The 26,583-nt window shown below is 44.0% G+C and overlaps 1 protein-coding gene across 6 annotated transcripts in view; it reads right to left on the reverse strand.

Annotated features, from left to right (window-relative positions):
• The window catches only part of ARHGAP24 (Rho GTPase activating protein 24), a 461,665-nt gene that overhangs the window by 7,810 nt on the left and 427,272 nt on the right, over positions 1 to 26,583 (reverse strand). For all 6 annotated transcript variants that reach the window (XM_081207048.1, XM_081207049.1, XM_081207050.1 and 3 more), the window contains 3 exons: positions 7,268 to 7,400; positions 5,876 to 5,949; positions 4,281 to 4,402 (listed from right to left, as the gene is read on the reverse strand). In XM_081207048.1, the coding sequence (XP_081063174.1) occupies positions 4,281 to 4,402; positions 5,876 to 5,949; positions 7,268 to 7,400 (329 nt within the window). The remainder of the gene's footprint in view (positions 1 to 4,280; positions 4,403 to 5,875; positions 5,950 to 7,267; positions 7,401 to 26,583) is intronic.

The following is a 26,583-nucleotide window of genomic DNA, read 5'->3' on the forward strand; positions in this document are numbered from 1 at the left end:
AGTTTTGAACAGCATGTAGCTGGCTGGATTCAGGATCCTGTAGCAGTGAGCAGTTGAGTTATCTCCTCATCCCCCCCCCGCCCCCGTTTCTGCAATGTTTAGTTGTGCCGACTGGAGCAGCACATCATAATGGGAAGGGATGTTAAATCAATTTAATATAAATGTCATTAAGCGCTCCAAAATGAGACTGGGTGCAGCCGCCACAGTGCATCGCACAGTTCTTCAGTGCTGAGTATGCTTCTGCTTATGTTATAAATCAAAGCGTGCTCCCTTAAGCCAGGAGGGAGATCGTTTTGAAATGCATTATAATGAATGACCATGTTTCCTTCTGTAGAAGGACATAGCGCACAAGCAGTACGACTTCCTTGGTAATTTTTGGAGCGCGTCTTTGACGCTAGGCCATGGGTAGGCAAACTAAGGCCTGGGGGGGGTGGATCCGGCCCAATCACTTTCTAAATCCAGCCCGCGGACGGTCCAGGAATCAGCCTGTTTTTACATGAGTAGAATGTGTGATTTTATTTAAAATGCATCTCTGGGTTATTTGTGGGGCATAGGAATTTGTTCATTCCTCCCCAAAAAAATATAGTCTGGCCCCCCACAAGGTCTGAAGGACAGTGGACCGGCCCCCTGCTGAAAAAGTTTGCTGACTCTTGGGCATATGGCAAGAAGTGGCACTTTCCTCTGATCTGATCCTTCCTGAAATGGCATTTTTTTGGGAGGCTATAATCACATTTCCAAGGGACGTGGGTGGCGCTGTGGGTTAAGCCACAGAGCCTAGGACTTGCCAATCAGAAGGTTGGCGGTTCAAATCCCGCAACGGGATGAGCTCCGGTTGCTTGGTCCCTGCTCCTGCCAACCTAGCAGTTCGAAAGCACATCAAAGTGCAAGTAGATAAATAGGTACCGCTCCAGTGGGAAGGTATACGGCGTTTCTGTGTGCTGCTCCGGTTTGCCAGAAGTGGCTTAGTCATGCTGGTCACATGACCCAGAAGCTGTACGCCGGCTCCCTTGGCCAATAAAGCGAGATGAGCGCTGCAACCCCAGAGTCAGTCACGACTGGACCTAATGGTCAGGGGTCCCTTTACCCTTTACCTAATCACATTTCCAGGCATAATTCTTTGATGTGTTGGATGCTTCTGAGCAATAACTGGGAGTGAAGATGACCCCATGACACTTTGTAGCCAATCAGGCTTGGCTGCTTGCTGATGTCACTGAGGGCAAATGAAGGCATTCAGAGTGATGGGAATATTTCCTTGACGGGCAAAGCAAACGTTTCATCCCTTTTCAAAAAGCAATCAACCAAACACACCAAACACCTGTCAAAGCTAAAGCCTGATACAGATTTACGTGCCTACAGAGACGTGATCCTTACCGAGTTCAGTGATACTTGCTACCTAGTAAGCAGGATTGCAGCTCCAGAGATTGGAATTTTTTTCCTTCTGATCAGGATGATTCCGACCTCCCCCCACCCCCAATGCTCATCACAGGGCTATGGAACAAAAGCATGCATGGATGTTTCTTGCACCCTTCTAAATGAGTTACACAAACAGTGATCTCACTTCTCATACTTAATGAGTTATGGGGGGGAAGCACAAATTATTATTGCAACTGAAATATGAGCATCTGCAATCAAGGGAGCACTTTCATTTGCAGGCTGTTCTCCCTCCGCTCTCTAATTAGCAAAATAAATCATCTGTTGATGAGAGGGATGTAAATCCACCGAAGAAGAGGAAGAAGCTAAGAACCTGATATCTGGATTTTTTTATTTTTATTTTTGCAGCTGGGCATTATTGCCTTGTTAGGAACTTAAGGGTCTCCTTCGCTGGATCAGGGTAAGGTTCATAGTTCAGTTTTACAGCACATTATTCTAAGTTAAATTTCAGGGATTTGCAGGCTGGGTTGAAGATGATTCCTGTCTGAAACTCTGGAGAGCTGCAGGCAGGCAGTGAAGACAATACGAAGCAAGATGCACCAATCATGGATGATCATGGACTCGGTAGAAGGCAGCTTCCCTTGATAGGGCAAGGCCTTGGAAAGATCAGAAGTTTATGTCATCCACCGCTGTATTTCCCAGCAGCGGTCACTCAACTTTTTAAATTATTATTGCTATATTTATATCGACAAACCTAGACAGCATCTTAAAAAGTAGAGACATCACCTTGCAAACAAAGGTCTGTACAGTAAAAGCTATGGTTTTCCCAGTAGTGATGTATGGAAGTGAAAGCTGGACCATAAAGAAGGCTGGTCACCAAAGAATTGATGCTTTTGAATTATGGTGCTGGAGGAGACTCTTGAGAGTCCCATGGACTGCAAGAAGATCAAACCTATCCATTCTGAAGGAAATCAGCCCTGAGTGCTCACTGTAAGGACAGATCGTGAAGCCGAGGCTCCAATACTTTGGCCGCCTCATGAGAAGAGAAGACTCCCTGGAAAGATCCTGATGTTGCGGAAGATTGAGGGCACAAGGAGAAGGGGATGACAGAGGATGAGATGGTTGGACAATATTCTCGAAGCTACGAACATGAGTTTGACCAAACTCTGGGAGGCAGTGGAAGACAGGAGTGCCTGGTGTGCTCTGGTCCATGGGGTCACAAAGAGTCGGCCATGACTAAACAACAAAAAAATATTTATATCCTGCCTATATTTTGCCACAACAGCAGCAAGAATTCTCATTGCAAAGTATTGGAAGACACAATATCTACCCACCCTGGAAGAATGGCAGATGAAGGTGATGGACTATATGGAACTGGCGGAAATGACTGGCAGAATCCGAGACCAGGGAGAAGAGTCGGTGGAAGAAGATTGGAAGAAATTTAAAGACTATTCACAGAAATATTGTAAAATTAATGAATGTTAGAATGACGTTAGAATGAAATTAAGTGGTTCTAGCAGCAATGTCATAAAGGTGTATGAAAAAATGGCCGGTTAATAGGTCAGAATCTAAAGCTATAAAATATTAAGTTAAAGGACTAAGACAAAAACAAAGAGGGAAAGGAATTGCTGAATTAACCAATTGAACTGGAATATAAAAAAGGGAGGTGAGAGGAGGTCAGGGAAGCAAGGAAATGAAATGTAAGATACGGAAGGATTAATCTGTTTTTAAGATTAACTTTTTTTTCTATATTTTGTATTTTGTATTTTTTTTAACTATGTAATTTTTTGTTTCTGAAATTTTAATAAATATCATTCAAAAAAAAAATTATATCCTGCCTTCTTGTAAGACTGTAACTCAAACCAGCTTTCACAAATTCAAACAGACAAATTGCAAAAAGCTGAAAACATAAAAGAGAAGTTTAAAAGTAATTAATATCGAATAGAATTAAAACTATATATAAAAAAGGCAAATCTGCTGAAATTCAGGCAGTAGAGAAGCACAGTTCTGCCAAGAGTCCTTTCCTTTTAAAAACCACCAGTATAATTATATATTTTTGTAAATATTTTGAGTTACAATATTTGTACGTAGAAACGTTTGGACGGTTTTCCAGTGCAAAGCAAATACTCAAACAAACAAATGATTTTGCTGCTATGTTTTGTGTCCACACATGGGTCCCAAATCATAGCTAAACTAAAATCCTGGTTGGCCGCTGTGAGAACAGGTTGCTGGACTAAGATGAGCCACTGGCCTGATCCAGGAGGCACTTCTTTTTATTACACTTGATTCTTAATATTACTATATTACTATATTACCAATATAGATACCACGGTTCTGCTCCAAGCAACTAGGTAAAGGTAAAGGTCCTTTAGGTCCAGTCGCAGAGGACTCTCAGGTTGTGGCGCTCATCTCACTTTACTGGCAGAGGGAGCCAGTGTTTGTATGCAGACAGGGTCATGTGGCCAGCATGACTAAGCCGCTTCTAGCGAACCAGAGCAGCGCACGGAAACGCCGTTTACCTTCCCGCCGGAGCGGCACCTATTTATCTACTTGCACTTTGATGTGCTTTCAAACTGCTAGGTTGGCAGGAGCAGGGACCGAGCAACGGGATCTCACCCCGTCGTGGGGATTCGAACCACAGACCTTCTGATCGGCAAGTCCTAGGCTCTGTGGTTCAGACCACAGCGCCACCCGCGTCCCCTCCAAGTCTTGCGTAAATACAGCCTGTTACATCAGATCTGGCCCTCTTGTATTTTGCATACCTGCACATGCTGCTATTTGGTTGTTTTCAAGTTCCACAAAGTGTTTTTACTATATTAAATTAAACCCTACTGTTGCATCAATGTTCTTGCCAGGATCCTCAGACCAGCTAACTGAACCTTTGCGGTGGGTTTTGCTTTCTCACTCACCTTCCATGATGGTCAAGGGATCCTCCACTTTGGGACGCAGGATGTTGGGACCAAACACAGTAGCCAGGTTTTGCACACTCATTTTGTTGACTCCGGAATAGGACTGAACTTCATCAAGGAATCTGTTAATGCATCCAAAAAAGCATGGGGGAGGGGAGGGGGGAGTCCAGAATCAGGATTCAGTCAACTATAAATGACAGGGCCGAACCAAGCAAGATGCTATTCATGCAATTAGCAATTATGCATAAATGTGCAAAGGAGACATGCTCCCTCACCCCATCCTACCCCCTGATATAATTCCCCCCCCCTTGTCTCTTTTCCTTTGTGTGTTGTATTTTATTTTTTTTATTTGAATGTAAGTCTGCAGATAGGGAGTGTCTTGTTTTGAGTGGAGCTACCAGACTGGTTACTGGGAGCGGTCGCTGGTACCATATAATAATACCAGTCCTGAAAGACCTACATTGGCTCCCAGTACATTTCTAAGCATAATTCAAAGTACTGGTGCTAATCTTGAAAGCTCTAACTGGCTTTGGCCCTGCGTACCTGAAGGAGCATCTCCACCCCATCGTTCAGCCCGGACACTGAGGTCCAACTTCAAGGGCCTTCTGAAAGTTCCCTCACTGTGAGAAGTGAAGTTATAGGGTGTCAGGGACATGCAGGCAGCGAGGGAGGAAAGAATGGGAGGATACAGGGAACGATCTCCACTGATTAGTACTGGCTCGTCCTCAGAAGACAGAGAAGAGGATAGCGAGTCTGGGGAGGAAGGGGTGCTTCTGAGAGAGGGGGATCCATGTCACAGGGAAAAACGGAAGGGGCTGAGCCGTTGGCTGTGCTGGTCTCGAGGGAAAGGGAAAAGAGAAACTAGTCGGAGCAACGCGTCATGAGAGACGGGTCGCTTTGTTTATTCTGCATGTAATCTTGTCAGAAGGAAATAAAGAAAGGAATTTATGGCTGGCTGCCGGGAGTGTTTCTTCTGCTGAGAGCAGCAACGCGTGCAGCTGGCAAGCTGACATAGGGGAACTAGGCAGAGGGCCTACTTGGTAGTGGCACCCGCCCTGTGGAATGCCCTCCCATCAGATGTAAAGGAAATAAACAACTATCTGAATTTTAGAAGACATCTGAAGGCAGCCCTGTTTAGAGAAGATTTTAATGTTTGATGTCTTACTGTGTTTTTATTTGTTGGAAGCCACCCAGAGTACCTGAGGTAACCCAGTCAGATGGGTGACATATAAATTATTATTATTATTGGTAGTAGTACATTCTTTCCCCACAGAGGTGAATTTGGTGTCTTCATTATACAGCTTTCACAGACACACTTCTTTACTCTGACCTTTGAGAGAGAGATATTGTAGGGCCCGCTCTCATAATTCTAATTTACTTTAAGCTGCTTTAAACGTTTGCCCTGGGACCTTACAGCAAAGGGCAGGTAATAAATCAATAATGATAACAGCAGCAACAACAACAAGAAGATGTAGTAGAAGTTAAAATTTAACTGTTCTGTTGTTACTCCTTAAAGAGCTGTTCACAGAAAACTGTTCTATCTAATGATGTCTTTGGGAATGCTAAGGCAATCGGTGCTTTGTCGGGATATTTACCTGCAAATATACTGCAGCAGGTTGAAGTTGACAGGCGGCAAACTCTTCACTTGCTTCACCAGTTCGTTCAGCCCCTGTGTGAAAATGAGATCTGCAGCATTAGAAACCACAAAGAAAGTGACCAAAACATAATACTTCCCACTTTCCTTTAAAAACTATCCATACAGATTGTGATGGGCGATTGCAGCTGCTCACATGTGTTGAGACAATTCACAGCTGCCACCTACAAACACCCATTTCCAATTGCGAAAGGAATGCGCTGGTTGTCTTAGCATGTTTGGTTCCAGGATATGGTTAGAAGGCCCATGATGGAGCAGCTCCTAAGCACATCTGGTTCTTCTGTAGCTCTGAGAGTGGAGTATGGATCTCCTTACAACTCTCAGCAAAACCCTTTGCAAAAACTACAGCTGCCAGAATTCTTTGGGAGAAGCCATGACCATTTAAAACACTATGATACCACTGTAAATAGACGGTACAGATGTGGCCTTTGTCCCATTCTCAGGTGTATGGGGAGGGGCCAGAGCTCAGTGGTAGAGCAAGAATGAGGTCCCATGTTAAATCTCTAGCATCTCCAATGAAAAAGGGAGCCAGAAAGAGCTCTGCCTGAGACCTTGGAGAGGCACTGTCAGGAGACAATACTGAGCTACATGGACAAATAGTCTGAACTGGTATAAGGCAGCTTACCAAGTTTCTTTTTTATCATTTTTTAATTGATTTTCCAATAAAAACAGCCAATTAACATATCCATGTCATAATCCAGGGGACGTGGGTGGCGCTGTGGGTTAAACCACAGAGCCTAGGACTTGCCGATCAGAAGGTCGGCGGTTCGAATCCCCGTGAGCTCCTGTTGCTCGGTCCCTGCTCCTGCCAACCTAGCAGTTCGAAAGCACGTCAAAGTGCAAGTAGATAAATAGGTGCCGCTCTGGCGGGAAGGTAAACGGTGTTTCCGTGCGCCGCTCTGGTTTGCCAGAAGCGGCTTAGTCATGCTGGCCACATGACGCAGAAGCTGGCTCCCTCGGCCAATAAAGCGAGATGAGCGCCGCAACCCCAGAGTTGGCCACGACTGGACCTAATGGTCAAGGGTCCCTTTACCTTTACTATCATAATCCAATTAAAAACAATAAACTAAAATAAAAAAACGACCAAATTACAGTCCAAATTATTAATTATAGGGTTTTTTTTTTCCAGGCTCCCCATAGTCTGGACCTCTGAAGTGTATCTCCAATATCTTCATTCCAGGCAGCTTCCCAAGTTTCTAAGGTATATCATAGAAACAGCCAACATAAACCGAAGGTGACCAAACAGGAGTTAAATCACTTCACTCAAAATCCCTCAATAAGACTGCCAAACACCTGATAATTTCACACACTGGAATCAAGGCCACAAACTCACTGTTTCCTCTTCCTTGCTGAGTAGTTTGGCGCAGGCGAGAAAGTCTTCATATTTGGCATATGGAATGACTGGCTCTGGGAGCTCTCTGAGGTACAGCTTCAAAAGCGACGCCACTGTGTGTACATCTGTGTTTCTGTCGGGAGGGAAGGGATGAGATTACTGCTGGAAATGTAGCGCAAGGCACCTAGAAAGCTATCGCTGTTTTCACACAGATCTTAATACATATTTTATTATGTATTTTATTGCAAAAAATGTGTTTAGGTACATATTTTATTTCAACGCACACATTTCTAAATGTGTTTCATCCTGAAATACTCAAAATGACCCTAAATTTTGAGACGTTTGTCATCTGAAGGATTTGTGTTATGTACTGAAGTTCTCACCCTGGGCCAGCAGGGGGATACTGTAGATAGTTTTCACTCAGGTCCACATATGCAAATAAGGGATTGAAAGTGACGTTCAGTGATTGGATAGTTACAGAAAATGGTTACTGTTGCGTTCTAGTGGAGCTCTATATAAGCAGGCTGGCTGAACCCTTCAGTTCAGTTCTGTTCTGGCCTGTGAATAAATAAGAGCTGTTTGAAGAATCGCTGTGTCGTCTGATATGTTCACCCACAACTTAACAATTTGTATGCTGCAATCTGCACATTTGTCCGAGAGGTGTGGCTTAGGTCACTTCTCATTGCAGTTCAAAGAAAGCGAATTCATCATGAATTCCTTCTCTTGACAGAGTTATTCTCCTCTAAGAACTGGTCTAAACCCAGCTAAGCCAGCCACCATTGCCACATCCTAAGGCAGTAAATTCTGTAAGTCACTTATGTTCTGTGCGCAAAATGAATGCTTACTCTTTTTTTGTCTTAGGTCTGTCTGGAAGCTACTCCTAATCGACTTGATAAGATAACCCCCAAGTTTTTCCAAATTATTAAAGAGTGAGAAAAATTATCTCTATCCATTTACTTCCGAACCATGCATATTTCTGTGCCGTTGTTTGTAGCTCAAACTAAACCCGTGCACCCTGCACTCTGCAGGCTGCAATATTTTTAATGAGCTCGGCAGGTGGAAGGCTTTGGAAATTGCTCTGTATATCTATATATTACCACTAGGTGGTGATGTTGTAAAATAAGAGTTATACAGAATACTTCCTCAGGCCAAAGCAGCTCCCGTTCGTTGCAGAGTATTATTGCGGTATTGGCCTTAATAACTATTCTAGAGGTGGATGGTGAGCCTGCCTAATGAGATGTGAGCTGCTCCTGCACCAGAGCATAATTTCTAAAATGAGAGAGATACCAGGTTTTCAAATATCTGGCATTTCAGATATCACATATCTGAACTGGGGAGCCTTCCTGCTAATCTCTGAGTCATCTATGATTACTAGGAGCACAGAGGCTCTCAGGGCGGCACAGAAATTGGGGACTACTTTCCCCCAGAAAAAATCCCCACCTACCCATTTTGACAGTGTTTTGGGGAGCATACTGTGGGATGTGAGACACAGAGCAGTCAAGTACAACATCCCTAGAGTGGAAATAAAAAGGGGGTGTCTGGACCAGCCAGTCGGAACTTCTTGTTTCCTCCTAGGCTGGGACAGACTTCCTCTGCATGTGACTAGAGGTGGGTGTGACCTCACCTGCCCAGGTAACAAAAGAGCAGGACTGGTCAGCCATCTCTCTCTCTCTGACTACATTCATCGAAGAAGAAACATCTGCTTAGCCATAAATGCTCTCTTGGCTTCCAGCTTCCAGCCAAGAGAGGACAAAGGACCTGTCTCTTTATGAGTCCAGGTATATTACTTTTGTAACTTAAGACTGCCTTCTGGGATCCAATTGTGAACAGAATGTGTGAGTAAACTCTTTTATATATACTTTTATAGAAGACTGTGTCGTGTCTATCTTTTTATGAGGGACTAAATGGGGAATTGGGACACGGGTCGGCGGTTTGAATCCCTGTGACGGGGTGAGCTCCTGTTGCTCAGTCCCTGCTCCTGCCAACCTAGCAGTTTGAAAGCACATCAAATTGCAAGTAGATAAATAGGTACCGCTCCGGCGGGAAGGTAAACGGCGTTTCGGTGTGCTGCTCTGGTTTGCCAGAAGCGGCTTAGTCATGCTGGCCACATGACCCAGAAGCTGTACGCTGGCTCCCTTGGCCAATAAAGCGAGATGAGCGCCACAACCCCAGAGTCATCCGCGACTGGACCAACGGTTAGGGGTCCCTTTACCCTTTACCTTTAAATGGGGAATTACCAACCAAACGTATTTGAGAGGCTTTAGCGAGCCTGAGCAAACGCATTCGCTGTGCAAGCTTAAAAAAGGAGAATGTTACTCTGCTAAATTGTAGAACTTGTTAACACAAGTTAAAAAGGATATAATCAAACAATATATCCTCTCCTGCATCCCTGAACATTCCCAAACATACAAAGAGGAGCAAAAATGTTCGCCTTCTAAGATGGCAAGTTCATCGATATTGAAAGCACTGTCCTCATCTGTGGGCGTTGCACTGTAAATTGCTTCCATTCAAGTGCAGAGAGAACCACTTTGAAAGAGATGATCTGAACCACAACACAGAGTATGATGCTCCAAATCTCTTTGGAAGGGAAATTGGGAGGGAGTCATGAAGACGTTGCAATCGCTCTAAAGGAAGTAGTGCAAAGTGCGGTCCCCTCCCCACAGGGAATCCCTCTGTCTCTCTTGGCAAGTACTTTGGCAAAGGAGGAGAAATGGATCCCAATTTTGCAGCACCTTTGCCTTAGGAGAACATTGCTCTTTTGGAGGGAACTCTGGGCCATGCTCTTTAAGAGGAAACAGTGAAAAAGGAACCCCTTTAAAATTTGGCACACTCCTGTTCATTTGGTACCCCTGTCCTAATTATTGGTGAAGCCTGCAGGAAACAAATATATAATCACATCACTATTATGCACTTTACCTCTCTGGCTCTCTAGAGACTGTCGACTTCCCTCCCTCCCATCTCACGGCTTTCAAAATTAACCTTTATATTATTGCATTTTATACGTTTTCCAATTCTGATTACACTCATTACAAAATACCTCAAAATTTAAATAAATAAGAAAAGGGAGAAATTTCCTCATTGCAAGTCTTCAGACAACCCTACTAGTGATGTTAATTGCTTATAATAGTCTTTCAAATACTGTATAAATTTGCTCCGGTCCTTTTGGAATACTTGATCATGCTGGTTTTGGATTTTTCCCGTCAGCTTCGCCAGTTCCCAAACACACCATTTTCACCATGCTGTGCTTTCTCCCATTTAAATAAACTTAAGGGAAGTTGGCAGTTCCAGTTTTTCATTTTTCCTCCACCAGCTGCTCATTAAAAAATCAGGAAAAGTTTTTGGGTGAGGGAGCAACAGAGAGTAACTCAGTTTCTGCTCACAACACAGCGAGACTGACCCTGGGCACCCCAGTAATTGATTTTGTACTTGACATTTTTGGGAATATAAAATCATTTTGCCTCTAGAGGCAGTGTTGTTGTATGGTAAATAAGACTATTAAATGTGTATAAAATTATGGGTTGTGTGGGGGAAATGTACAGACACATTTTCTCTCCCTCCTAAGGTCCAGTGCCAAGGGCCTTCTGGCGGTTCCCTCATTACGAGAAGCAAAGCTACAGGGAACCAGGCAGAGGGCCTTCTTGGTAGTGGCACCCACCCTGTGGAACGCCCTCCCATCAAATGTCAAAGAGATAAACAACTACCTGACATTCTGAAGGCAGCCCTGTTCTGGGAAGTTTTTAATGTGTGACATTTAAATGTATTTTTAATCTTTGTTGGAAGCCGCCCAGAGTGGCTGGGGAAACCCAGCCAGATGGGCGGGGTACAAATAACACTGGTCAACAACAAATTTGTTGTCTGCGTTTTTTCAGCTGATTTAGGACGAATCTGATGCGCTGAATCCAAAAATCACATTGGTTTTGCTCAATCAGGTCAAGTTTTTGAGCTATAGCCACATGTCTTCTTTTATGTTTTTGTTCATATGTACGCTTGTGTGGAGCATTTTAGAAGAAGTTGGTGGGGGTAAAATGCCTTGTCAAATAATTGTTTTGATTGGAAATGATTATTTTAATGACAAGAAGTATTCAGGTCCGATAGTTCTGGGTGATTATGTCGAAAAGGGATCAGTTTGAAGTCATAAAACCTCAAAATCTTCCATAAATTGGTCCAGCAAAGCATAAAGTTGGGGGATCAAAACTAAGTTAATGGGGCAGCCGCCCCACGAAGTATCCTGATCTTCAATCAGCACTTCGTCCTGTAGCTCATTGTGATGAAATTCCAGTGCCTATCTTCGGAGAACTTCCTGACATTAGTGACGAAGATGCCTCCAGTGTTGAAGGACATGAAGAAGAAGAAGTGGTTCTTGAAGATAATGCTCCACATCCATTTTCCCAAAAGGAGTTGAATGATCTAGTTCGCAACCTCAGCTTGTCAAAGGACTCTGCCGAACTGTTGGCATCCAGATTGAAGGGGGAAAAACTCCTCTCTGACAGTGCTCGCATAAGCTTCTTCCGCAACAGGCATCAAGAGTACCTCTGTTTTTTCTCGGAAGAGAAGGACTTGGTGTACTGTGCAGATATTGCGCAGCTTCTGCTCAAGCTTGGAGTGCCACAGTACGAACCCAAAGATTGGAGACTGTTCATTGACAGCAGCAAGCAATCACTGAAATGTGTTCTGCTACACAACAGCAACCAGTTTGCCTCTATACCCCTGGCTCACTCGAGTACACTGAAGGAGAACTATGAAGCGGTGAAGTATGTGCTGGAGAAAATTGGTTATGATCAGCATAAGTGGTTTATTTGTGTTGACCTGAAGATGGTGAACTTTTTGTTGGGACAACAGTCTGGCTTCACCAAGTACCCATGTTTTCTGTGCATGTGGGATAGTAGGGACCGTGCTCAGCATTACATGAAGAAGGACTGGCCTGTGCAGGAGGAATTGGTGCCTTGCAAAGAAAGGAACGCCATCAACGACCCTCTGGTGGACAGAGACAGAATACTCTTCCCACCGCTGCACATCAAGCTCGGCTTAATCAAGCAGTTCACCAAGGCTCTGGACAAGGATGGTGACTGCTTCATTTACTTGTGCCAGGCTTTTCCAGGATTGACCATGGAGAAGTTGAAAGCTGGCATCTTTGATGGTCCTCAGATCCGTCAGCTCATCAGAGATCCAGAGCTCGGAAACTCAATGAATGAAGTGGAACCGGAAGCGTGGAAGGCATTTGTTCTGGTAGTGAAGAACTTTCTTGGCAACAATAAGGCCAGAAACTACGCAGAACTTGTCAACAACATGCTGACTGCTTTCAGAAACCTGAGCTGCAACATGAGCGTCAAGATGCACTACTTATTTTCACATATGGACCGGTTTCCTGAGAACCTGGGTTCAATGAGTGACGAGCAGGGGGAGAGATTCCATCAGGACATGAAAGAGATGGAGACCAGGTATCAGGGTCGCTGGGACGCAGTCATGATGGCTGACTACTGTTGGACTCTGAAGAGAGACCTCCGTGCTGCTGAGCACTCCAGGAGTTCCAAGAAACAGAAGTTCAAGCCCTGAAGTTTGAAAAATGGTGAAGCAACATGCAATTTACGTGTACTTACCTTTATCAATGCCCACCATTCAGTTTACAGAAAACCTGACCTGATGAAGAGAAACGGATGCCATTTCCTGATTCAGCAATGCAAAAATACCCTAAATCAGTTGTAGAAATCTAGTCAACATTAAAAAAGTAAAAAATTGTTGCCCAGTGTAATAAATTATTATTATTATTATTATTATTATTATTATTATTATTATTATTATAGATCTTGGGAACATCCAAGGGAGTTTAAAGTTAGAAGACTCGAGGTGCTTTCTGCCCGAGGAGAATCAGGTGAAGGTGTCCTGCCGCAAGCCAAGAGGCACTGTACCAAAAGACAGCCAAGTTACCACTACTACTACCTTTTACTTGGCAAAGGAATTTTGGGAAATGATATATAATGAATTGAAAAAAGCGTTTGAAATAACTTTTTCTAAAAAAAACCCTGAAGCCTTTTTTTTTAAAGGAAATCTAGTTGCCGAAATCCCAATGGAGCAGAAAGTATTATTTATGTATGTGACCATGGCTGTGTGGTTGTTATTGGCCCAGAGATGGAAAGAAGATAAAGCCCCAACCAGAGATTAATGGCAGATTAAGTTGAGGGATTATGCCAAAACGGCAAAAATGACCAGAAGAATCAGAAATCAGGAAGACCGGAATTTTAATAAGGAACGTGGAAAACTTAAAAGTTTTCTTGAAAATCATTGTAGACGGTTAAAATCGTTAGTAGGATTGGAATAACACTTGTAGTTTAATGGTGAATTTTGGATATAATGGAGATGTAAAAGATTTGGATTATTATAAAAACTGTAGGAGGAAATTACTAACAATAGGACCCACAAAGGGAAGGAAGTAAGTCCGGGAAATTCTTTGGAATCTTGATTTTATGATGTATGTTAGATATATGAGTGTAAAACGTTAATTTGAAAAACCAAATAAATAAATGTAGTGGTTGGGAGTTACTCGTGCGTAATCCTGCCCCGTTTGGGCATTAGATTGCCTGGTTAAACCCTCCGGACTGCACAGCCCATCTCAGCGTGGCTGCCCTTAGTCACTCGTAGAATCTGTCTGTGGGCGTTTCTTAAAGCGCTGCCAACATAAGAGCTGTTTGACGCCTAAGCGTCTCCGCCTCTCACTGCGCGGGAGTCTCCTGCGCAGGGTGGGCGTGGGTAGCGGGGTGCCTGGGCTCTCCTCACTAACTTCCAGCGAAGAGCCCTGGAGCCCCTGCACCTCCTGGTCCCGTTGCTCTCCTGGATCCCTGGTGTTACACTCATTCTCTTCCCCTTCTTCCCAGCTGAGTCTCCCCCTAGCGCTGGGACCTTCTCCTGCAGAATCAGAGACCCTCTCCTTCCCCTGTGCCTCTGATGTCAGTTCCCTGACAATAAATCTATATATATATATATATATATAAGGCATGCAAGCTATTTCAGCACCAGAATATCCCACAACCATTTCTCCCATTCCCTGGCAGTAAAAAATACGTATTCTTTCTTTATTTCACCTGTATCCCGTATTTTTCTCCGAAGAACTCAAGGTGACAGACATGGTTCTCCTCCTCCTCATTTAATCTTCACAACAAACCCATGAAGTAGATGAGGCTGAGAGGCAGTGACGGTCCCAGTGAGCTTCGTGGCTAAGAGGGGACTGATCCCTGATCTGCTAGGCCATAGTCCCAATCTGCATTACCAAACTGGCTCTCAATTATATATTAAGCAACTAACCAGTTGCTGGACTTTCCTGACACCCGAAATCAATTGTCCGGGTGGCTGTTTCACTGTGCCCCATGTCCTAGTTAAATCAACGTTGAGTTTTTCTATGAATCACATGGAAAATGGAAGCAACTCCCAGCTTGCTAATCTTTCCACAAGGCTGCCACTGGTATTACTGTTTTGCAAACTGGGATTGCTTTCTTCTCTGTTTTCTGAAGTATTCCTTGTTCTGTTTCTTTCTAACAGCAGCTACCCCTTATCCCAGAGCAGCTGGTCATGTAAACAGGCGCTTTTAAAACCCCATTGCAGCCCAGCGTAAGAAAACAAACCACCACTCACTAGTGTGCAATCCTGCTGCGGCAGGTAAAGAAATGCTTCTGCAAAAGAGATGATCCCACTCTCAAAAACCTTCAGGATGTCTGTATCACAATTTTGTTTGCCTGTCAAAGGCAGCCATATCTAAATCCCTCCCTGTAACTATGGCAAGCAGCAAGCCTGCTATTTGGAGTGATTAGCACAGAATTTAATTAGAGAGTACATACCCTGAGGATTTTCTAAATTCCTGGACCCACTGTATTAACTCTTCCCCACTCCCCATTCTCTTCTCCCCCTTTAAATTCGGTATGCTGGCATAGCCATGTACAGACAAGAGCGAGACAGAGATGAGTTAATTGTTCATTTGGTTGTCCAGCAGAATAGCCACCACTACTGGTCTCTAAGCTGCCCCTAGGAATATAATACAAAGGCTTTAAATACTACAAACAGTCACAAATCCTTTCCTTTGCAATTAGGCAGCCCAGATCCAGAGCTCTTTTCATTCCAGCCCCTCGTTGTCATCGACTTCCTTTCCAGCAGTTGCTGCGTCAACAACATTTTTTGCTTTGTGGCATGGCAGACCTTGTGGAAACGGCTGTCAGGCTGATTACACAGCCTGGGGTTGTCCCTTCCTCCACTCCATAAACAAGAAACATGGAAACACAGCAGGTCACCATGAACACATATGTAACATTTACAGTCACAGCCAAACACGTGTGAAGACCGAAATGTGTCCGTGGTACTATTGCCAGCACTTCAAGAAAGCAAAGGCTCTGACCTCAGGTGGGAATTGAAGATGCAATAAAGCAAGGTTGTTCCAAAAGGAAGTGAATCTAAAGCTGGTTCATGTGTGTGGGATCTTCCACATGATTTGTCCAGGAGGTTGGCAAAACTGTGGTCATGACGCCTCAGGAACTGGCATGGATCACATGCAGGCTCTGTGTTGCATGAATCTAGGATTTCTTCTGGATCTTGTCGTCAGGAGCTCAGCCTACACTCGAGTAGGACCTTGGCAGAGACACATGCCCAACTGGCATGTTCCCTCGGTAGCTTCAAAAGCTTTCTTCTGCCCGAACATCACAGCGACCGATGCCAACAGACAACGGCACACTTAGGGATCCGCAGAGTCTGTGCAGTTTGCATGACAGACCTCAGCAACTCAGCATTTTGGCTAATCTACTTTATTTACATATAAACACACACAGAGCACTGCAACATGGCTCCCCCTCTCTCTCTAGCATCAGACAGCAAAGAGAAAAAACAAAGGACAATAGTCTCACTTCACGGAACATAGTAAAAAAAAATCCTGTCTCCATCACTTCCCACTTTGTGGAGTCAAAACATACACCATCATGTAATAGACAAAAATCCCATGACTGCAATCATGGAGCAGGAATTCTAACACTTGTATCTGAGACTGCCCTGGTTTCTATGCTGGTGAGGGACTTTTCAATGCCCTTTTGTCTCTCTTTCTGCCCCCATCACTTCCTTCCTTCCTCGCTATGCAGTGGGCTGCCAAGAGGAAGTATGGCTTCTTCTTGCCCAAGGCCTGACCCAATCACTAGCAGGGGGTCTTTTCTGAAACATTCACCTGCAATGGAAGTGCTGTAGCCAGCTAGGACTGCCGTATTTCAAACAGTGAAAATCTGGACAGAAAAGTTGCTGAGCTGCTATACGTCCAGATTTCATCAATTTCTGCCAGGACGCTGCTAGAGACAGCAGTATTCTGGATATGTCCAGGAAATTCTGGACGTATGGCAACCTTACTAATGGCCAACACAGACCCATTAATTTCAGTGGCGGTACTGTGATTGAGAATTAGTTGGATGCACCTGTTAGTATATCTGTTGTGGTAAATCATTCACTCAAAATGGGCTATCTAGTACCCTGGTTCACCATGCTTTTGGAAAGGGGAACACATTTTATAATGAACCCAACGATGGCTTAGGATCTTAGGGTCTTAGTAGACCAACAAGTTTAATGTGATGCAGCAGCAAAAAAATTTTGCTAATGGTATTCTTGGCTGCATCCACAGAAGTATAGTGGCCAGATCAAGGGAAGTAATAGCACTATTGTACCACCCTGTTCTAAGGGACACAGGTGGCGCTGTGGGTTAAACCATAGACTTGCCGATCAGAAGGTTGGCGGTTCCCTGTGACGGGGTGAGCTCCCGTTGCTCAGTCCCTGCTCCTGCCAACCTAGCAGTTCGAAAGCACATCAAAGTGCAAGTAGATAAATAGGTACCACTCCGGCAGGAAGGTAAACGGCGTTTCCGTATGCTGTTCTGGTTCTCCAGAAGCGGCTTAGTCATGCTGACCACATGACATGGAAGCTGTACACTGGCTCCCTCGGCCAATAAAGCAAGATGAGCACCACAACCCCAGAGTCGGTCACGACTGGACCTAATGGTCAGGGGTCCCTTTACCTTTACCTTACCACTCTGTTCTGCCTTGGTCAGACCACACCTGGAGTACTGTGTCCAGTTCTGGACACCACAGTCTAAGGAGGAGATTGACAAGACAGAATATGTGTACAGAAGTGTAACCAAGATGACCAAGGGTCTGGAAACCAAGCATTATGAGGAACATTTGAGGGAGTTGGGTATGTTTAGCTTGGAAAAGACTCGAGAGGTGATTAGGCTAGCCACCTTCAAATACCTGAAGGGCTGTCACATGCAGTGGCGTAGCGTGGGTTGTCAGCACCCGGGGCAAGGCAAGTAATTTGTGCCCCCTAACCCGTGGATTTGCGCCCCCTAACCCGTGGATTTGCGCCCCCTAACCCTAACTCCCAGATGTTGCGCCCGGTGCGGCCGGCCCCCCCTGCACCCCCCACGCTACGCCACTGGTCACATGGAAGATGGAGCAATCTTGTTTTCCGCTGCTCCAGACCTGAACCAATGGATCCAAATGACAAGAAAGGAGATTGCAACTAGATATTTGGAAAAACTTTCTGGTGTCAAGAGCTGTGCATCAGTGGAATGGGCTACCGCAGAAAGTGGTGGATTCTTCTTCAAGGTTTTTAAACAGAGGCTGAACAACCATCTGTCTGGGATGCTTTAGTTGTGATTCCTGCATTTCAGGGCTTTGGACTGGATGACCTCTGGGGTCCCTTCCAATGTGGGATGTTTGGTAATTATATACAATGATGGCTGCTATATAAGCACGGAAATTGTTCCAGCGACTGCTCTATGTGGCTTACTCTGCACAGATTAGGCAAAGAACAGCAGAGTTATATCAAAGGATGGCTGTTTCAGGATGAACTCCTGTATGTGCCAGTAGGGCAAGGGCCTACGTGAGCCAAACAAATCTTCTCTTCAGGGTTGAAGAACGGTGCAGAAGTATATGAAATAAAATGAAAGCACCTAACCATTCTGTGCCCAACCAACGGGTCGCAAGAGTTCAGCTAGAAATGATGGCTCTGAAATGACTTGTATCTTTGAAGTCAATGTTATCTGTGCAACATCAAAGGGTTTGGAATCTACCCCTTGAACAGTATTGATGAGCATAATATGGCTTGCTGTTTTCCACAAAGGGAAATGATCTTTTTGCTGTTGAAGGAGCAACTTCCCCACTGACCTGTGTGCACGACTCGGAGTGCGGCGCTCAGCGAGGAACAGCAACAAATGAATACCTCCAGCTGAGGGCTATATAAAACCATTGCATTTCAACGTGATGGAAGCGAGATTCTGCCCCAGCCCTCTGGTGACCATGTGTTCTGCTTGTCTTGTGTTTTATTAATCTCTTTGCCAAAATTACAGTCTCCCCAGTTCCCAGGTGTGTTTGATATGCATCCCCTATATCTGTCATCATCACCCATTGGTCTCCGAGGATATTTCCAGGCAACCAGGAGAGGGAAAGTTTTTCTAAATAAAAAATTGTTTTTTCTAAGAAATAGCAGTATGCTTGAACTAGCCCAGATCTGGTGCTAGGAGCACAATATATCCTTATTTAAGTCCTGGGCCAGTCACCAACTCTCAGCTCAATCAAAAGTCCTGTCATATACCCCAGCCTGAGAAATGTTGTGGAAGCCTGGGATATAATGTGCTGAATAAATTGTGGATGGTGTTTTTTTGCTTTGTTTTTAAAGCACAGCATATGGCTGGCATTCCACTCCTCTTCTGACTCTTCCAGTCTTCCTGCCTGTTTATCCCTTTCCTTGCCCTGCTTCTACTAATACAGCTGCCAGATCGACTCTGACATCACAGTGAGACTTTTCAGACAGCAATGTCACACTGCTGCCCCCAGCTCCCATTGGTGTAGTTGCTCTGATGTCATAGGGGGCCAGTGCTGGATTTACATATAAGCTAAACAAGCTATATCTTAGGGCCCCACTCTCGGAGGCCCCCCCAAAAATTGAGGGGGGAAAACCCCTGGATGTACATTTCCAAAATATAAGATAAAAAACAAATAAAATAAAACCTACATACAGCAACAGTGTTTTGTGTTGTGTAGGCTCCTAGGATGTAAGTAATGCGCCCCGCCTGCTAGTCTGCTCCCTAAAATACAGTGGTACCTCGGGTTACATACGCTTCAGGTTACACACTCCACTAAGCCAGAAATAGTGTTTCAGGTTAAGAACTTTGCTTCAGAATAAGAACAGAAATCGTGCTCTGGCGGTGCAGCAGCAGCAGGAGGCCCCATTAGCTAAAGTGGTGCTTCAGGTTAAGAACAGTTTCAGGTTAAGAACGGACCTCCAGAATGAATTAAGTACTTAACCCGAGGTACTACTGTATCACTGGTTTGCTCATTTCTATATATAGGGTGCTTACATTCTGCACGGACTGGTTGCAGTGCAAAATGTGCAAATGGCTTTAGATACCTATTAGGTCCATAAATTACCATCTATCATATATTCAACACAAAAAACAGCGGAAATTTGTTGTTGACAAAGGACAGCTGGACATATAAAGGGCCCCACTACCTTCAGTAGCTGAGGGCCTCATCAAACCTAAATCCAGCCCTGTAGGGGGCCTAAGCTTATGCAACTGAGTGATAAAAGGGGTTTTAACAAATAAATTCCAAAGTCCACGGCCAACTCTTAAAAATCTAAATCGCATAACTATTTCCCAGACAGCACGAATAACATTAACAGCAGTCAGTTCCCTTTAGACAAAGATACGTAAGATCACGCTCGATGCTGTTTATGTGATAGACAATATCATTATACCATCTCAGTTATGCATATACTACCTCAGCTGACCCACTTTTAAATTCCTCTGATACCTAGACTTTGTTTACCTATGGAAATTGCCCAGGAAAATGTTCCCACATAAATATTAATATCCATCTCTGTGACATTTCAAATACTTTCCTCCTCTAACAGATCTTCGTAATCATAAAACAATGGCAATGATGAGAAAGATAATTTACTTTTTTAAAAAAAGTGAGGTGGGTGAGGTGAGAAATCCAATTCAATTTCTTTCATTAAAAATTTCCTTTAAAAGATTTCCATTTTCCATTTAATTTCTTGTTTGTCTATATAATTGAAGGCCTGTTTGCATAAGCAGAGGTCAAAAAAGATGGTTTGCTCCTAAAATATAGTCAGTCAAATGTATAATTTTAAGTCTGTCCAAACAAAATTGCAGTGGAGCTAAAAGCAACGAACTCCTGACTTTGGAGTATAATGAAATATTGGGGTAATTTGGGTTGAACGACTGTCGAAAATATGGATGTTATTCATTATGTACTCAAGGGTATGTTCTTGGGGAAATACAATGCGGTATAGTGGTTATAGCATTGCCTTCAACTGGGGAGGCACATGTTCAAATCTCCACTCAGCCACAAAGTCAAGTGTATGACCTTGGGCAACTCACTGTTGCCTCTCAGCCTAAACAAGCATACAGGCATGTTGTGAATTTAAAAGGGGAGGGCATGTACACTGCCCTGAGCTCCTCGGAAGAAGGAAAAATAATAATAATAAAAATCAGCTAGAATAATGCACCTCTGGGTTATTTGTGGGGTAGTCTTTTGTCCTTGGGGTTGTGCGTACAATTATGTTCCCCCATAGATCTGGCCTGTAAGTAATCATACATTCATTGCACATTGTCATTCCACTGTAACAGACTAGGGTTCAGAAAATACCCAGTTCACACCTTGACAAGACCACTCAAGGTGGCACAAGTCTATATCATCTGCAAGATGGGGATATAGTAATACCAACCTACCTTATGGAGCTGTTTTAAGGAATAATGAGATTGTATACGAAGTGTTCAGAATATCCCCAGAAGCCATGTAAATAATTAAATAGCATTACTATAATTATATCCCAATCAATGGTGATTGTTAGTATCTATCAAGTCAGCTTGGAATAGTCATGTTATAGAATTGGAAAATGGGAAGGGGCTTTGAAGGCCTCTAGTACAACCTTTAAGATCTCCATTGAGCAGTGTTGGAAGTACAACAACGGGGATTATTTGGTGTGTGACTTAAGGGGTTAATTCTGCTATTAGTCTCAATGACAGCAGACTCTGATTGAGCCTCATCAGTTAGAAGTTAGCTGTCTGTGAAGAAGATGGGTAAGATTTGGCACTGGAGGAGCTGGGAGGAAGAATAGTTCTGAAGGAGTTTTCACCCTGCAGAGGCCTAACTTAAGAAAGAGTTCATTTCCCCCATTTCCTCCATATATCATATGCTGTTTTTCTTCAGTATACCTCAGCTAAATCATTATTTTCTCTGTGTTCCCCCTCACTCCTCTCTAGGATAGACATTCCCAGTTCCTTCAGCCTTTCTTCATAGAACTTGCTTTTCATCCTCCTGGCCATTGTGTTTCTCTGAACTCTTTTCAAAGCTATGCTTCTTAAAGCAAGGCGTTGCATTCTGGACACAAAACTCCAAATGAACCCAGATTAGTGCAGAATAACGTGGAGCGATTACTTCTTGCACCTTGTCATACCACCACTTCCTTATTGATGGCTGGGTGTCCCTTCTGTGAAAAAAGAGATGATGATACTTCCTCACACGAAAATTGAGCAGCTTTATTTATTAATGCCTGCACATTGCTTTGAGACTCCATGATGGATAGCACTGCTAAACAGGTGCCAGCCACTATGTAATTAACTCTAAGGCGGAAACCATTAACCAAGCTGAGAATGGGAGTATCTTAAGTAGGCAGCTTGCCCTGCATGTCAGCCTTTCTGTGTTGTGCCTGATTTAGCATGCACAGGGCACAATTCAACCTCCACAGGAAAGATGCTTGCTAGGAAGAACAATAGAAAGGTGGCTGGGACAGGACCCCGGAAAGTAGGCAGCTATTGCAGCGGCGTAGCGTGAGTTGTCAGCACCCGGGGCAACGCAAGTAATTTGCGCCCCCTAACCCGGGGCAAGGCAAGTAATTTGCGCCCCCCCAACTCCTAACCTGCGAGTTGCCGCTGGCGCTGCCGCGCAAACAACGCTGCTTGCCCGGAGGAGGATGGAGGCAGAAGCAGCCGCCGCCTGTGGCTGGGCCGAGGGGATGGCGGCGGCGGCAGGGTGCAGAGGCTGCCCGTGCCCGGCCAGGTGTCGGTGGCGGCGTCGGCGCTGCTGCAGCGGCTGCTCCTCCTGCAAGCAGTGAGTGGAGCGCAGCCACAGCGACGGCGGGGGGGCGCGCGCGCTAGGGCGCAAGGCTGGCGGTGGCGGCGGGGAGCCCGGCGGAGGAAGGAACTTGTCCCTTCCCTCTGGACTCGCGCCCCCCGCAGATGTTGCGCCCGGTGCGGTCGGCACCCCTGGCACCCCCCACGCTACGCCACTGAGCTATTGTCCAAGGTCCTTTCAATGTTGATTGGTGAGAAGTTAAGAGCTGCGCTGGAAATTCTGGAATTCTCTTTTCTTCTGCGACCGTTCATTGGGTGATGAAATGAAACCCTCCTGAAATATTGTGGAGGGGGATAAAGAAAGGGCTCTAACATTTTCTGCTGTTTTGTTGTTGTTTAGTCGTTTAGTCGTGTCCCACTCTTCATGACCCCCTGGACCAGAGCACGCCAGGCACTCCTGTCTTCCACTGCCTCCTGCAGTTTGGTCAAACTCATGTTTGTAGCTTTGAGAACACTGTCCAACCATCTCGTCCTCTGTCTCCCCTTCTCCTTGTGCCCTCCATCTTTCCCAGCATCAGGGTCTTTTCCAGGGAGTCTTCTCTTCTCATGAGGTGGCCAAAGTCTTGGAGCCTCAGCTTCAGGATCTGTCCTTCCAGAGGGCACTCAGGACTGATTTCCTTAAGAATGGAGAGGTTTGATCTTCTTGCAGTCCATGGGACTCTCAAGAGTCTCCTCCAGCACCATAATTCAAAAGCATCAATTCTTCGACAATCAGCCTTCTTTATGGTCCAGCTCTCACTTCCATACATCACTATTGGGAAAACCATAGCTTTAACAATACGGACCTTTGTTGGCAAGGTGATGTCTCAGCTTTTTACTGTCCCTAGGTTTTACTATACAGTGGTGCCCCGCAAGACGAATGCCTCGCAAGACGAAAAACTCGCTAGATGAAAGGGTTTTTCGGTTTTGCGTTGCTTCGCTAGGCGAATTTCCCTATGGGCTTGCTTCGCAAGACGAAAACGTCTTGCGCTTTTTTTTTTAAGCCGCTTGAAGAGGCGCAGTTGCGACGGACCGTGCTTCGCAAGATGAAAAACATCGCAAGACGAAAAGACTCGCAGAACAAATTCTTTTCGTCTTGCAAGGCACCACTGTATTGTTATTGGTGTTTTCATCAGACTTATAGGAACAATGTTTCCTCCCCACCATTACAAATGTTGCTTAGGAGAGCATACTCTATGGCACCCTAGTCTTTGTGCATGGCCATAGAGCCCAGAACTCACTCCCCTTACAACCTGTAGTGTTACACTCTCAAAGCATCATTGGAAAAAGCTTATTTTTCATCCAAGTGTTTCCTGAGCTCCCCCCCCCCAAAAAAAAAATTACAGATGTGGAGAGCGAATTGCCCCCTACCTTCTCATCAACTCCTCCTCCTTTCCTACTCACTCAATGCAGATTTGAGGTGAGCATTACAAGCTCCAAACTCTAATCTTTGGAGCCAGGAAATATGAGCTTTGGCGGCATGTCTAGTTGTCTGACTGGCCATTTTTGAAACTAGGGGCTGTGCCTAAGTAACGCTGTTAGAGAATATGAAAGAAACATATAAATATATCATTGTGCGTGCACATCCAAAGATCCTCTTGAGATCACAGCCAAAGGACTGCGCTGACTTTCCAATGTAATTTCATTACTGTCAATCGGATAAATGCTCCAGATAAATTGGGTTTGTGGATTAATGCTATCACATCTTCTTGAAGAACCCCTATTCATATTGTGTACACATATCTTCAGAATATTTATCTCTAAGATATCTACACACACACACACACACACACACACACACACACACACAGAGTCACGGCTATTTAGTTCAAAAGTAGAAAATTCCAAAATGATGAGTGCTTGCTTGAGCATACAGTGGTACCTCGGGTTACATACACTTCAGGTTACATACGCTTCAGGTTACAGACTCTGCTAATCCAGAAATAGTACCTTGGGTTAAGAACTTTGCTTCAGGAAGAGAACAGAAATCGTGCAGCGGCAGTGGGAGGCCTCATTAGCTAAAGTGGTCATTCGACTACAAGGCAAAGAAAGTGAAAATAAAGACAATTCAAGATAAAGACAAATTTTTGGCAAGATACCAGGAGGACTTACAGAAGGGGACTGTGGACGTACTTGCAGAACAGAGGAGAGCACTGGACATTCTGAATCTCTCGTTTGGACAAAAACCACCACCATCAGAAGAAGAGCAACAACTCGGAGCTGTTGGAGGAGCCTTAGGAAAATAACAAGATGGCTCTGCAATTCCTTAGTTGGAATTGTAATGGGCTCAATGGGCCTTTGAAGAGAAGACAAGTATTTCATATATTGAATAGAGAACAATTGGACTTGATATGCTTACAAGAAACTCACATAACCAGAGCCCACAGGAGATTACTTTCAAATAAAAGGCTAGGACAAGAATTTATTTCATCAGACAAAGTTAAGAAGAGAGGAGTTGTAATATATGTGAAGGAGAAATGGGCTCCAAAAATGATATTCAAAGATGAACAAGGGAGATATCTGGCTGTGGAGATACAAGCACAAGGAGAAAAATTCTTAGTTGTTGGAATTTATGCACCAAATGAAGGCAAATCCGACTTCTTTAAGAGACTTCATGAAACTTTGATGGACTATTTGGATTACAATATGATAATTATGGGAGACATGAATGGCGTGGTCTCCACTAATATGGACAAGGCACAAAGACTTACAGTCACCAAAGAAGGGAGACTCCCTAAGACTTTCTTCGAAATGACTGAAAATATGGACTTGATAGATATTTGGAGAACAAGGAACCCTCTGGAGAGAGAGGGAACCTTTTTCTCCCAAGCAATGATGACCTGGACCAGAATTGATCAAATCTGGGTTACTAGTGGAATGGCCCCAAAGATTAAGAAAGTGGAAATCTGCCCAAAAACTTGCTCCGACCATAACGCCGTGAAGATGGAGATGAAACTCACAATAACTGGTCAATTTAGATGGAGAATGAATGACACCCTCTTTCGAGATAAGGAGATTCTCACGAAGGCCCAAAAGACTCTAAAAGACTATTTTGAAATAAATTTGAGGACCGACGTGGAGAAAAGAGTGATCTGGGACGCAAGTAAAGCGGTGATGAGAGGATTTTTGATTCAACAAAACTCAATAAAGAGGAAAAAACAAAATGAGAAAAAAGAGAAGATTCTGGAAATGATAAAGGAAGGAGAGAGGAAATTAAGAACAAAACCAAAGTCTCAGGACATTTTAAGAGAGATCAAATTATATCAAACACAATATATGGAATTGATGAACCAAGAGATTGAATGGAAGATAAGGCAAATGAAGCAAAAGACTTTTGAATCAGCAAATAAATGTGGCAAACTTTTGGCATGGCAACTGAAGAAAAGGCAGAAACTAAATACAGTTACAAGCCTGGAGGTGGATGGAAAGAATATATCTAAACCCAATGAAATTAGAAATTGCTTTTTAAGTTATTTCAAAAAACTATACACTCAAGGCCCGCAAAATGAAGAAGATATAGACAAATTCCTTGGAAAATATGGACTACAAAATATCTCTCATCAAAGTAAGATGGACTTGAACCAGAGAATCTCAGAACAAGAGATAGAGGCTGCCATTCAGAATATGCAACTGGGCAAATCTCCGGGACCAGATGTACTGACTTCTAGATACTACAAATCGTTGAAGGAATGGTTGACTCAACCATTAAGAGAAGTTTGTAATGAGATCCTTGAAGGAAAAAGGGCACCTGAATCGTGGAAAGAGGCATATATTTCACTCATACCAAAGTCAGAGACTGAAAAGACCCAACTCAAGAACTACCGCCCAATATCATTGCTTAACGTGGATTACAAAATTTTTGCAGACATTTTGGCAAAAAGACTCAAAAGAGTTTTGATGGAGATGATTCATAAGGACCAAGCAGGCTTTCTCCCTAAAAGACACCTGGCAGACAATGTAAGGAATGTAATAGACATTCTGGAAAAGCTAGAGGTGAATATAAACACTAAAGCAGTATTGATCTTTGTGGATGCGGAGAAAGCCTTTGACAATATTTCTTGGAGTTTTATGAAGAAGAATCTTCATGGGATGGGGGTAGGCCGGGGTTTTGAGAATGGTATGGCTGCAATATACACTGAACAAAAAGCTAAACTGATTGTAAATAATGTTG

The sequence above is a fragment of the Podarcis bocagei genome (assembly GCF_964188305.1).
Source record: "Podarcis bocagei genome assembly, chromosome: 9".
NCBI lineage: Eukaryota > Metazoa > Chordata > Lepidosauria > Squamata > Lacertidae > Podarcis > Podarcis bocagei.